The sequence below is a fragment of the Limulus polyphemus genome, unplaced genomic scaffold (genome assembly GCF_000517525.1).
Source record: "Limulus polyphemus unplaced genomic scaffold, Limulus_polyphemus-2.1.2 Scaffold1785, whole genome shotgun sequence".
NCBI classification, from domain to species: domain Eukaryota; kingdom Metazoa; phylum Arthropoda; class Merostomata; order Xiphosura; family Limulidae; genus Limulus; species Limulus polyphemus.
This window is the reverse complement of record NW_013667395.1, coordinates 141,495-154,587: the sequence shown is the minus strand read 5'-3', so window position 1 is coordinate 154,587 and position 13,093 is coordinate 141,495. Positions and strand designations below refer to the sequence as shown.

Sequence of the window (13,093 nt, the reverse complement as noted above, 5' to 3'; positions counted from 1 at the left end):
GTGACTTTCCAGATAAAATGTGGTCGGCGAGGTAAGCCAAAAGTGGTGCATGGCAACAGGCTTTGGCATTATCACGGTCCAGGACATTTCAGTTGGGATGAAGTGGACAACAGAACAAATGACGCTGCCGAAGACGTGCCACCTGAAGAAGCCACCATCGAAGAAGAAACTCTACTCAGTTTTGAGAAGGGAAACGATGAAGCTCTTGATGAAGTTAATACCACTGATGTGACTGTTACCGATGATAGGCCATTTACTGATGAAGCAGATGAACCCCACATGAAGCAGAAGCCAACGAGACGGAGACCAGTACGGAAGAAGATACGTCCCGTAAAATTAAGAGACTTTGTTGAATTGTAATTTTGTGTTTGTAACTCTGTACATTTAATCAAGTTATTGTTATTGGTTTATTGTGTGTGGTTATTGTTCGGGACGAACAATACTAAGGAGGGGGCAGTGTTGCGTCAGGGAGGTCACGTGACTATTGTCACGCCACCTATTTTCTAGAAGTATCTTGTTCCTTCGTGAATGCCCTAGCATTTACTAGATGTATGTTTTTCTGGTATATAAATAAGACGCTCACAACGTGACGGGACAATGTGTGTAGGTAGTGAGTAATTGATCTGCAGTGAGAAAGTATTGTTGAAGTTAACGTTCGTTATTACGTTTGTTTTAGCGCGAATGTTGAAATCAAGTGTATCGTGCAGTTATATTCAGAAAGAATAAACCAGTTTTATTAAGTAAGGACTTGTGTCACTAAAGTTTTGTCGGAACGAAGTTACGGAAAGTTAATTAACAAACGGAGACGTAACAATATATATATTACTGCTAGCTGTTTAGGAAGTTTCTTAAAAACATTTTTCGTCATCTAATTAGTACATTAATGTAAAAAATTAATATTGTTGTTGTAAATATATTTGATTAATTTCTGACTATTCTAATATTCTTTTCTATTTTCTTTTCCATCTCTACATTACTTCCATCTGTTTTTCCATCTTTAGTTGTTATATTTGGAGATCTTGAAGACTTTTGTTTTCTTAAACCTTGGACCTAGGCTCTGTTTTTATGTCTCATACAGACTTTTTTTTATTTTTATTGAACTTTTTTCTCTAAACTTAACCATATCTCTCACTATTAAATCTTTATGTGTATCCTAGGTTTTCATTTACCAAACTTACCATTAGCAATGTTATATGAGCATGCCAACAAGTTATAGTACAACATACTTATATTTCATACAAAGTATCTTTGCTTATGAAAAATGGATCATTGACTGACCATTTCTTGAGGTTATAAAAACTTGCATTAGTTTGAAGACCTGCTGACCTCAACCTACCACATTGTTTTGAGATGCTTTGTATTTTTATGTATCCCTTTGTCCTAATTTCTCACCCTGAATATTATAGCATTGCTAGCCTGCACATCTTCAAAATCTCTTTATCTTATGTATCCTGATGTTTACATCCCCAATCATAGTGCTGTTGTATACCTTTAAGCCTCTTTCTAGGTATCCCATTGTAGACTGTACTTCCTTCAGTTATCCTATTTACTTCTTGGCAACATGCCAATATTATCAAAAGGTATCAAAGGTTAATCATTGTCTGTAGAAACAAACACAAATTATTTCTCTTTAATATTTTCATATCTATACACAATAACATACTCTTACTATAGAAAACATATTACACATGCAAAAAAGTAAACATGTTATACAAAAGCTTTTAATAAAACTTAACACTCTTATTAATCCAGCATAAAGATAAGTTATTTTTGTTACTTTAATATACTTTCATTTTGGCTTCCTTTCTCTATCATAACCCAATAGAAGTAGCACAAAGTACAATGTTCCAGCACAAAGCCCTTATAAAAAAAAAAAAAAAGTGCTCAGGAAGGGTTCCTAAGAACAGAGCTTCAAAGGAATCAGCTCTAAACAGGGTCATTTTAACATTACATATATGGAGATATGTAACTGAAGACATTGTTTCTTACCTGTGTATGATGTCTAAGTGCTTTATTTAAGTACTAGTAAACATAGATTGTTACAGTACAGTATTATTTATTAAAGTAAATTATTACAAACAGTCTTAAAAACAAGAAACTGGCATTGATTCGTGAACTGGCACCAACCCTAGGGTGGAAGGCAGCAGGTACATGAGGTAGTGGTTAGTGACAAACAGTGGACATCATTGGGCTCTTTATAATGAAGAACATGAGTGCTGCAATATTTAAAAAAATCCTGAATTTACCCTGGTGTAAGAATTGTGACATTGTTTCTATAAATCTCCTTTTCTCTATTTTATTCATCATCCCTCCAATAAGTATGAAATTTTACTTAAATTACTAACTATAATATCATCATCGCTGGAAAAAAGCAAAATTTTTATTAGCCTTCAATCTTGTTTGGTTACAGAGCCGTCAAATAGAAAATCAGATCCCTCCTGCCACTCCTACCTGTCACATCCTCTCTTTCAGGATTTGTCAATACATTTAGTTCTCTCTCACGTTTATGACTATATTAGTTATAACCAATAGACAAGCAAGGTTTTTGTCTATCAAATGATGTATAATATTACATTGTTTTCTGTACAGGGATTTGTAGATTACTTCCTAAGAAATTTTTTGTTTCTCATGGGAATGATATTGTGTAGGTGAATGATGTTTTAATGGTTCATATTGTGTTGCTAGAAACACCAGAAAAATTGTGATAGTTATGGGACACTGTCTGCTTTTTTCATGGTATTATTTTATGTTCTTTGTTGCATTATTTTATTACATAAAAATTATTATCTCTCAAGAAGACAAGAGTTCTATAAGGAACCAGCTTTAAGCAGGTGGCGCTAAGCGGAGTCTTACTGTATATCTTTAAGCTCTTCAAGATTTTAGATATATGATATTTGAAAAGCTTGTAATTCAATGGTAAGTAATAAATCATTACATTTAAAACATATAATTATTAATCAGTGAAAGTAATGATAAACAAATCTACTGGTAAATGCTAGAAAAATCAGTATGTCAAATCATTTAAGTAATATGATGAATAAAAATCAACACATTAACAAAAACAAAAAACAGAGAGATTATCCTGAACTTAAATTCCTTTCTCATACAAAACCCAAGATCATTGAACTAAAAATTATGCTGCCTTCGGCAGCTGCGCTGTAAACTTAATCATATCAACCAGTAAATTAGCTGTTACATACCTACCTGTTGATTTCCTGTTATGTTCTAAACTTGATCAGATCTATAAGAAGATTAAGTTTTTTTCTCTAATCACCAAATATTAAATCATTTTACACTAAGCATGGCCATATCTACCAAAAATGTACTTATACTCTAAACATACTCCTACCCACCAAAATACTTATCATGCTCTAAACTTGGTTTTGTCAGAAAACTATTATTTGGAAGAAAAAAGGGAATACACACATGCCAGAAATTATGATCCTATAACTCTTAGTTAAAATAGTTAACACAAATCTACAAATAAAGAATTACAGTCCCTTTTTTTCTCTCATAGAAGGTATCAATTTAATACACAAAAACCTGATTAAATGTAGCACAATTAAATTTATTTTGCTGAAATTATTGCTAATCATGCAATTAATAAGAATTCAGTAATGTCACAGATTACTCTTCAGCAGCCCAAAGTATGAACAGTTTTAAGAGCAAGCCCTTTAAAGAGGTTACTGTTGTGACCTATTGAGTTTTGAGGTAGAAAAATGTATAGTATTTCCATCTCTAAATTGCTATGATAACTTTTGCTTGACAGATGGTTGGAAAGCAAACAGAAGCTCATGAAATGACAGCATATATATTTGCTATCATCAACAACTAAAACTGACAAGTTTAAGATCATTTCAGGTTGACATAAAAATTTAATTGAGATCATTCTGAAATTTAAGCAAGATTGTTACTTGTTTCTTAAAAATACATTATGACCTGTTTCTGTATACAAGTCCTCCTGAAAGAATATATGAAAACAAGTATAGCTTATTTCAAAATAAAAGTAATCTTTATTTCCATTTTAACAAAATTTAGCTATAAACTACAAACTATGCACTTACTTGAATACTGTTGGCCACCAGCGGTGATTGGAGGAGAAAGAAAATGAACAAGAAGAGAGAGACTACAGCAGGGGATGGAGGAGAAAGAAAATAAACAAGAAGAAAGTCTCCAACAATTGAGAGATAGCCAGAGTACACAAATGGAAAACATTTGTAAATTTCAAAGCGACTTAAATATATTAAGCAAGGACATATGAGGAGCCAGTGTAAGAAGAATATTACCAATAAGACAGCCTCGGGGGAAACCAGTAGTGGTTGGTGTAGAGGTATGCCCACCAAACCCCATCGTGAAAGTCCCAACAGCTAAATGTAAAATGGCAAGCACACCTAGTGTCTACGTGACAGGGAAGCTGGATGGCCAAAGATGCAACTTTCTCATAGATTCTGCATCTCAGCAAACTCTTGTGAGTACCAAGGTGCTGGATCACAAAGGAGTACCAGAAGCCATACAGAAGCTCTGTGGTGTGACAGGACATTATGCAAGATTGTGGTGACCAGTGTGGGTAACTATTGAGCCCATGGGCATGAAGAACAGACAGAAAGTATACTTGGCTGACATTAAAGACCAATGCATATTAGGATTGGACTATTTAATACAGAGGAAGTGTGTAATTAAGTTTGATAAAATGACGTTGGAAACAACAAAGGCCAAATTCCGGTAAGTGTTAAAAGAGAGGTTGAACTAACCAGGTGTCATCAAGCTGAAGTCAAAGTGACTGAATAAGTTGATGATGGTGAAGTGGAACCAGGTATAGATATTAAAGCAGAGCAGGAAAAAGATCAAGATTTGAAGCCAATAACTGATTTTCTAAAAGCAAGTGTTTTGCGCCCTGCTTGGGAGAAGGTGTCTAGCTTAAGCCCTGTGATAAAGAACTATTGGGCACAATGGGACCAGTTGAAGCTTGAAGATGGTATTCTTCTCCAGAGATGGGAAAATGATGACCTGGCAAACGGTTATACCGAGAAAGTTATGGGAAGTTGTGCTGCATCAATCCCATGATAGATTAACAGGAGGACATCTCGGAGTTAAGAAGACATTGAGTCACCTATGACAGAGATTTTACTGGATAGGTATGAGGCAAGATGTGGAAGAATGGTGCATGCCAACCGGCTTTGGCATTATCACGGTCCAGGACATTTCAGTTAGGACGAAGTGAACAACGGAACAAAAGATGCCTCTGAAGACGTGTCACCTGAAAAAGCCACTGTCGAAGAAGAAACTCTATTCGGTATTGAGAAGGGAAATAGTGAAGCCCTTCATGAAGTTACTACACTGATGTGACTATTACTGATAATAGGACATTTCCTGATGGAGCAGATGAACTTTACGTGAAGCAGAAGCCAATGAGATGGAGACCAGTATGGAAGAAGATACATCCCGTAAAATTAAGAGACTTTGTTGAATTTTAATTCTGTGTTTGTAAATTCTGTCCATTTAATTAAGTTATTATTAATTATATATTGGTTTAATGTAAGTAGCTATTGTTCGGGACGAACAATACTAAGGAAGGGGCAGTGTTACGACAGCGGAATTCACGTGATGCTGGTACCATGTAATGAGTATCTAGAACATTCGTGAAGGCTCGAGTGTTCTCCAGACACCCTCTATTTCGTATATATAAGACCAGCGAGAAGTGACAGCATAGATATAGATATAATTAAATAGCAGACAGGGAGATAGAGACAGATAATCGAGTCAAGCCGTAAGTAAAGTGTGTAAATCGTTGTGAATTATAGCGTGTGTTTAAGTTAAAGTGACTGTGGAAATTAAGTGTATTGTAAAGTTGTATTGAGGAAGAATAAACTAGTTTTATTTAAGAAAGGACTTGTATCACCGAAGTTCCTCGAGAAGAATTTTTAAGGGAAATTAACAAACGACCAGAGACGTAACAGATACAGTGTAATAAGTAAGACAATTTAATGCACAAGTCTGCAAATAAAGGATTATGGTTTCCTGTTTTATCTTACAAAAAGTAAAAAGTTACCATTAGCAAACATGGTTAAATGTAGCAGATCTCCAAGAAATGAAGTAGCATATTATTCCAAGTCATCAATACAAATAAAAAAAAATTTTGCAAAAATGTTTGAAGCTGTTTTCCCACATATTTCAAAAAAACTGTTTTTCCATGATTTACTTTTTTTTATTGCAAGTTGAAAAAGTTTAGATTTAGAATACTGAACTTTTTCAAAATACAAACAATCAACTAAGTCTCTTGAAATCACTACTTAAATATAAAATATCTATTTTACAATATCTTATAACTACTAAGTCATGGGGCAAAATTTGTAAAGTAGAACTAAAAATATTGATCATTTTATAAGAATTTCTTTACCGGATTCATGATATATACATAACAGTGGTACTTGGAATAATACTTTGTTTTAAACTTATTGCTAACCTTGTTATTAGCATTCTCTAACCTGTATTTTAATGTGTTTTAACCTTGCTGTTCCATCTTCCACAGAATACATCACTTATTATATACCATCATAAACATTTGCAATACAACACACAATAGGCATACAGTTGAGAGAGAGAGAATATGTTAGTAGAAGATTATCATTAAGCTTTACTATTATTATTATATTAGTTCTATTTTGTAGCACAAAATCCTGGAACTCACATTAAGCATGGAATTTCCAAGGGAGGCCGGCTGCAAAGCACAAGAGACAGTATTTAGTTGGGAGAACACAGATATTCATTATAAAAATAATCTAATCTCTCACTTATAAAATATGTTAAAGTTTCCTTAGGGGAATAAAAAAATAGCACAGTAAAATAATCCTCTCTCTCTAACAATGACATTTCTTACTTAAAATACATACTAAAATTTCTTGTTTGAGAGTTAAAATTTAATTAAATAGAACCATCAATATTTTAATATAGTTTATTTTCCATTTCAGAATTTATTTAAAATGCCCTAGAATTCAAAGCACCAAGAAAGCTAGGATTATAAACAACTTTTCTATAAAGTACAAATAAAAAAGTTAATTTTATTTCTAAATGAAATTTAGATAAATACTTATACTAAAATTTTTGAGATACTCCCTTAGCTAATTGCAAAATACAGATCTATTTGTTTTTGTCCATCTCTTTACTCCCCATCCCAATTAATGACCAATCTTGCATGATCTGTTCAATTTCTTTCATTAAACAAGCTCAACATGATTAGTCATGTGCCCTCTACTAGAATAGTCCTAGTTCAGTAAACTTCACCAACAGAAACTTTGCATGTCTGGGCTCATATCTCACCTAATTACATTTGTTATGAAAATTGTTTTTTGAAGAAATCTTTTAGTTATAAAAAGGAGACAGGAAATGGTATGGTAGAGGTAAATACCTATTTGAATTTTATTTTAAAAATAACAAAATGTCAGTTTCAAATAAAAAAGCTTAGCTCTAACCATAACCTTTTAGCTAGATACAAGAGGCAGAGAGGTGTCTGTCAATTATGAATCAATAAAAAATATTGACTTTTGTATAGCTATCAATTAAAAATCATGAAACAGATAAAGGACCTGAAAGAACAGAGTTAATTAGAATAAAGATTAAAAAAACATCAGAGCACAATGCTAAAGCAGAACATAAATTAACATTAATTGCCAAGACAAAAGTAGTCAAGCAGGATATCAATACAAAAAGTACATAAGGCTGAATCTTATTGGACTAGGATTATCACAATGAAGACACATGACTAATCACATCAAATTGTCACAAGGGAGATTTGACAAACTGTGAAATAGCAGCCATTAATAAGGGGTGGTGAGTAAAGAAATAGGCCTATACCATGGTGATTAGACAGAATAATAGTTAAAACATCATAATAAGGATAAGTAACTGCTTGAATAACATACTAAATACACTGTTTGCATGATATAAATGCATACAAATATTATGTTATAAAAACAGCCTAAACTGTCAGCTGATGGAACAGCAAGCAATAATACAGATTTGTAAAAGAAAAATATACATTTATAAAAATCATTTATAATAGCTTTTCAATTATTTTCAAGGTGTGATAATACAAATATCACTGTGTTTATTAAAGTATTTTATTCTAATTTTGAGTTTCATCAGTTATCTTTGTCTGAGAGGAAATTATTCTATACTTCTACAGATATCTTCATAATTTCTTAAGAACAAAGTTGACATTTGTGGAGTTACAATGATAGTATATTCAGACATGTTATTAACACTTCATCTTATAAGTACTGATGGAACTAAACATACAAGTAATACAAGTTTCTGTATGCCATAAGTTACTTGTAAATACTACATAAAAAAAGATAAACACCAAATTAGGTTTACAGATTGACCTCATCCTGTATAGGCTGTACACACTACTAGAAGTGTGTATGACACATCTACACAAATATTTTTTCAAATGAATATAGAAAGTATTCTTTAATTAGAGTTTTGATGGCTTTGAATTATCATTATTTTTTACTTGTTAAAGTAGTTGACCCTACCCAAAGTGTATAATGCCAAAGCAGAACAATCATTAAACATTCAAAGCTAAAAAAGGTGATTATCACACAAGGCTGTTACTATCTTTAACACTTCATCAGTGACATGTGACCATAAATGTTATTTAAATTTATAATATAAACTCCAGATATCATTACTGAAAAGTTATAAGTGAAATACTATTAATGCACTTTTACCATGGCACTATGATAAGCTTGTGTTACCAAGGGACTTGTTGGCAGAGGTTCAAATAAATTAAAAGTGAAGCTAAAATTCTATAACTGCACTTTTCCCATGGCACTATGATAAGCTTGTGTTACCAAGGGACTTGTTGGTAGAAGTTCAAACAAATTAAAAATGAAGATGAAATGCTATTGGAGCACTTTTCTCATGGCACTATGATAAGCTTGTGTCACCAAGGGACTTGTTGGCAGAAGTTCAAAACAAATTAAAAATGAAGCTGAAATGCTATTGGAGCACTTTTCTTACAGGTAACTCCCTCTAGTTTTTCTTAAGAATGAAGTTTTAAGTTATTCATAAGTCTTAGTATATTTCATCATATTTTTCATCAAAAATGCATTCAAGAATGCTAATGAAAAAGTATCAATTACCAAATAAGATCTAAAAGTCAAGTAAAATGAATTCTACACATCTTGGAATACATAGAAATATACAACTATTTACACATATATAGAACAAAACAGGTGTGCTTCACAATACCCCAAAATTCATTGATTGTACTTTATTGCTAAAGTTCACACAAACACTATACATAATTGTATTTATAAATACTGAAATTCAAAAGTTTTTCTTAGACAAATGACAGTAAATGGATATATTTTAACCATTCATTTGCAGCTTGTGTAAATCTGCCTACCACCCCATGTGCGAAGATTCGCAAATTTTTGTGGCAAGCCATTCAAAATGTTGCATGCAAAATGCTTGCATCATATGATGTCAACTGCAGTTGAAGGGTTAATAGCATATACTTTAAATCGAAGCTTGAAAAGTATTGAAAATGTACAATAATACAAAATCCATAAGAGCAACTGGACACCATAACAAAAAAATGCTAAAGACAGCTTTGTGAATGATAACATTTGTAACTATTTTCAAATCATCACACCTGTCTAAAACATATGTAATAGATGCTTGTCTACAACTGTCAAATTACAACCATTCTATCTTTTAAAAACAGTCCTGAGTAGCTAACCTTTATACCTGTTCTTTTTTATATACAAGCTTCAGATGTAATCATTAAGATGTGAGATGTCAAATAATAGCATCAACTTATAACTTTGTAGTCATTATGCCTTTTATTGTATCTTCTGGCTGCCACATCTCATTTCACATCATCCAGTAATTTTTCTCACTATTTTTTTCATTAAGTTAAACCAAATGAAAATAAAATAACTTTTTTCACAATCAATAAACTTAGACATTCTAATAATCTTAGAAAGAAAAGGTAAAAAGCATACGAGTATAAAAAAAACGAAGGGAGTAAAAAAAGAAACAAAATATTTGTGTGTATTATGTATCCTAATATAATTGATAAGAAATGAATGACCTTGTTCATACTGCTGATTACAAGTATTTGTTCAAACATTGAACTGTTCTCATCTACTGATGCACACATCTCTCACTTGATTTAGTTGACTCTTATCAATTCGGTAATAAATCAAAGCAATTACTCTTTGTCAATTTTTGTGCAAATGACATCTTTCAAGATAATGAAGATTATTATTCTAAAAGCAAATTTAGATTAATGATGTGTTACTTCAGGAGTATATTTTATGTTGAAAAATGAGTACATAAAACTAAAACAAACTTGCTTATACAATTTCAAATAATATCAATCAAGTGTTTGTGTATATGTGTGTGTGTGTGTGTATACACAGTACAAAATCTGCACCAAATTTTAATGTTGTATAAATCTCAATACAGTACAGCAACAAACAGTAATTCTCTATATCATTGTTTATCCTGCCAAATGTGAACTAATTTCACAATGGGCATAGACAGCACTACAGAGTTTGTGCTGTGAAAGGGTCTCTTTCCAAAATAACATGAAATTTTTCTTCTACACAAAAAAGTGATTTATGTGATTTACATGAAAGTGTTTATTTAAAAATAACAACAAAAGATAATGGACCTTTGACTTTTTTACAATATTGAGATGGATGTTTGACCCCAACCACCATCCCCCTGGCTACATCCCTGGAGTAAACTTGACTTAGATTTTTCATAAACACAGGTATAGAAAGTTTTTGTTCTTGCTTAGAATTCCAAAATGTACATAAAAAACTAGGAGGATATTTTGTTTATATGTACATTTTTGCAAGGAAATTGAATACTTTGAATTCAAAGGTTCAGTTTGTAAATGACAAAAAAAAAAGAAAAACTAAATAAGACTGCTCTTGCAAATAAAAAGTAATACGTGTCTACATTGTACTTTTTTGCCATACTTCAGTGTGGTAACTTATTAATAGTTTGTTACACATAGTGAAATATTATAACAATGGTTAATAGCACTTAGTACCACAGAATAGTAACATAAGATAGCACCACAGAAACAACAAATTACAACTTACTGGCATTTTGCAGTGAACTTTAATAATTTATCATTACTATTCTGTGCCTTTTTTTTACTCACTTAATATCAAAACATTAAATTTTCATAATTTATAAAGTCTACTAGGTGCAATAAAATCTAATTACAAACATTGTAATAAATAAGTCAGTTCACTTCTTTACACACTTTTCCTGAAAACAAGAGCCAACTGGACCATAAACTGAATACAAGTTTAAGGGTATTTTTCAGTGATAAACAGCCATTGAGTTACTTTTGATAATACTAAAAAAAATGTTTACCTGTCTAAGTATTTCTTGCTGCCTGAGCCGGAGACGTTCTCGCTCCAACTGGAGTCTGTGGAGTCTTTGTTTTTGCTGTTGCTGCTGCTGTTGTAGATTCAGCTGACTGTTCACCGATCCTGCCACAGTGGTCACTGCAGCTGATATTGAAGCAGATGCTGCATTGTTCTGAACACAAGACTGAGTTCCTGTTGAATTGGCCTGCACCTATTTCAAAAAGAAGTACACATACATTTATATAGTGATAAGTTCAACATGTGCCTAGACATACATGTGCATGACACCTGAGGAGAAATATATAAGAAACCTTCACATTATGTGAACTTTTGTTGCTCATGTGTATCAAGTACAAAACTATTAATTAATCTATTAAAAGATAGAAATTGCTTCTTTATCACCTACATTGAATATATATATATATATATATATAATAGAAGCTACAAATCAAAATGCATATCTCCTAATATAGTTCTTTGCTTACAAACATATTGATTCCTTCTCTATCTAACTTGTTAACCCATAGTGGAAGTAGCTCAGTTGGTCTGTAATCATTAATGCTACATGATATAAACATAACTAGTTTCTTGAAACTGTTTTCAATGAACATTTTTTGCACAAATGGTTATCTTACCTGTGGTTGCTGCTGGCCTAGCTGTTGTGAGGATGGCATGGTCGGTTGCTGAAGACCATGATGAGGACTCTGCATTAATGGTAATCTTCCCAGCTGTAGAGCTGATAAATAAACCAGAAACAGGTAAGAAAATAAATGTAATTATAAAATATTATAAAACATGTGATTAATTTAAATGACAGAAAGTTACAGAATTTAAGATTTTCTTCATTTTCGTGGGTAAAGTTGTCTAAGTTATAAACTTGATTGATGCTACTCATGGTACCATCAACCCGTTTTTTTTTTGTATCAGCTGGGGAAGCATGGTAAAAAAAAATCAAATTTAAGTCACTGTAGTGTATTTAAAAGAAAACGATTGGTATCATCCCAATACTATTTTATTTCTAACTCTTCTACTAAGTTGAGTTTGTAGAAGTTTCAATGGTTGTTGATATGGTAAACTACATCAAGCTGTTAACATATTAAAGTAAACTTTTACAAGGTTTGAACAAGTTGTTAACATGGTAACTTTCTTCAAAATTAAAAAAAAATTATAAGCATATTGAACTTTTAGACATTTTTAACACAATAAAACTATACATTTAGTTAACATGGTAATTAAACTTTTATATAATGCTAACATGGTAAAGTTTCTTCAAGACTTGAAAAGTTTGTTAACACAAGAAACTTCTACAGGTTCTTCACATGCTATAATTCAGTAGTTGATCAACTTGGTAATCACACTTCCACAAGTTGATAACATTGAAAGCTTCTTTGAGATAAAAAAATGTTTTAACATAATAAACTTCAATTGTTGACATGGTGTTGATGGTTAGAAGGTTATTATGCTCTTAATATGGTAATTAAGATTCTTAAAAATATCAAGCTACTACTGAAACCAACATTCATAAAATTCAAGAACTGGTAACTTAGCATTGTTGCGTCAGCGAGGTCACGTGACTAGTGTCACGCCACGTTTCTAGAACTATCTTGTACCTTCGTGAATTGTCGGGAGATTACTAGATATAGGGTAGACTGGTATATATAAGATGGTCACAACGTGACGGTAACAACGTGTGT

General features: G+C 32.1%; 1 protein-coding gene across 6 annotated transcripts in view; it reads right to left on the bottom strand.

The window, feature by feature from the left end:
- The window catches only part of LOC111087139 (transcriptional coactivator YAP1-like), a 91,347-nt gene that overhangs the window by 26,624 nt on the left and 51,630 nt on the right, over window positions 1–13,093 (bottom strand). For 5 of the 6 annotated variants that reach the window (XR_002611858.1, XR_002611859.1, XM_022392733.1 and 2 more), the window contains exons 3-5: window positions 12,035–12,135; window positions 11,404–11,610; window positions 6,689–6,718 (exon numbers count right to left, since the gene is read on the bottom strand). Coding sequence is in view for 4 of the 6 variants with exons in the window: in XM_022392733.1 (XP_022248441.1) it covers window positions 6,689–6,718; window positions 11,404–11,610; window positions 12,035–12,135 (338 nt within the window). In the remaining 2 variants the exon portion in view is untranslated. The remainder of the gene's footprint in view (window positions 1–6,688; window positions 6,719–11,403; window positions 11,611–12,034; window positions 12,136–13,093) is intronic. The other variant, XM_022392735.1, reaches the window with a different exon arrangement.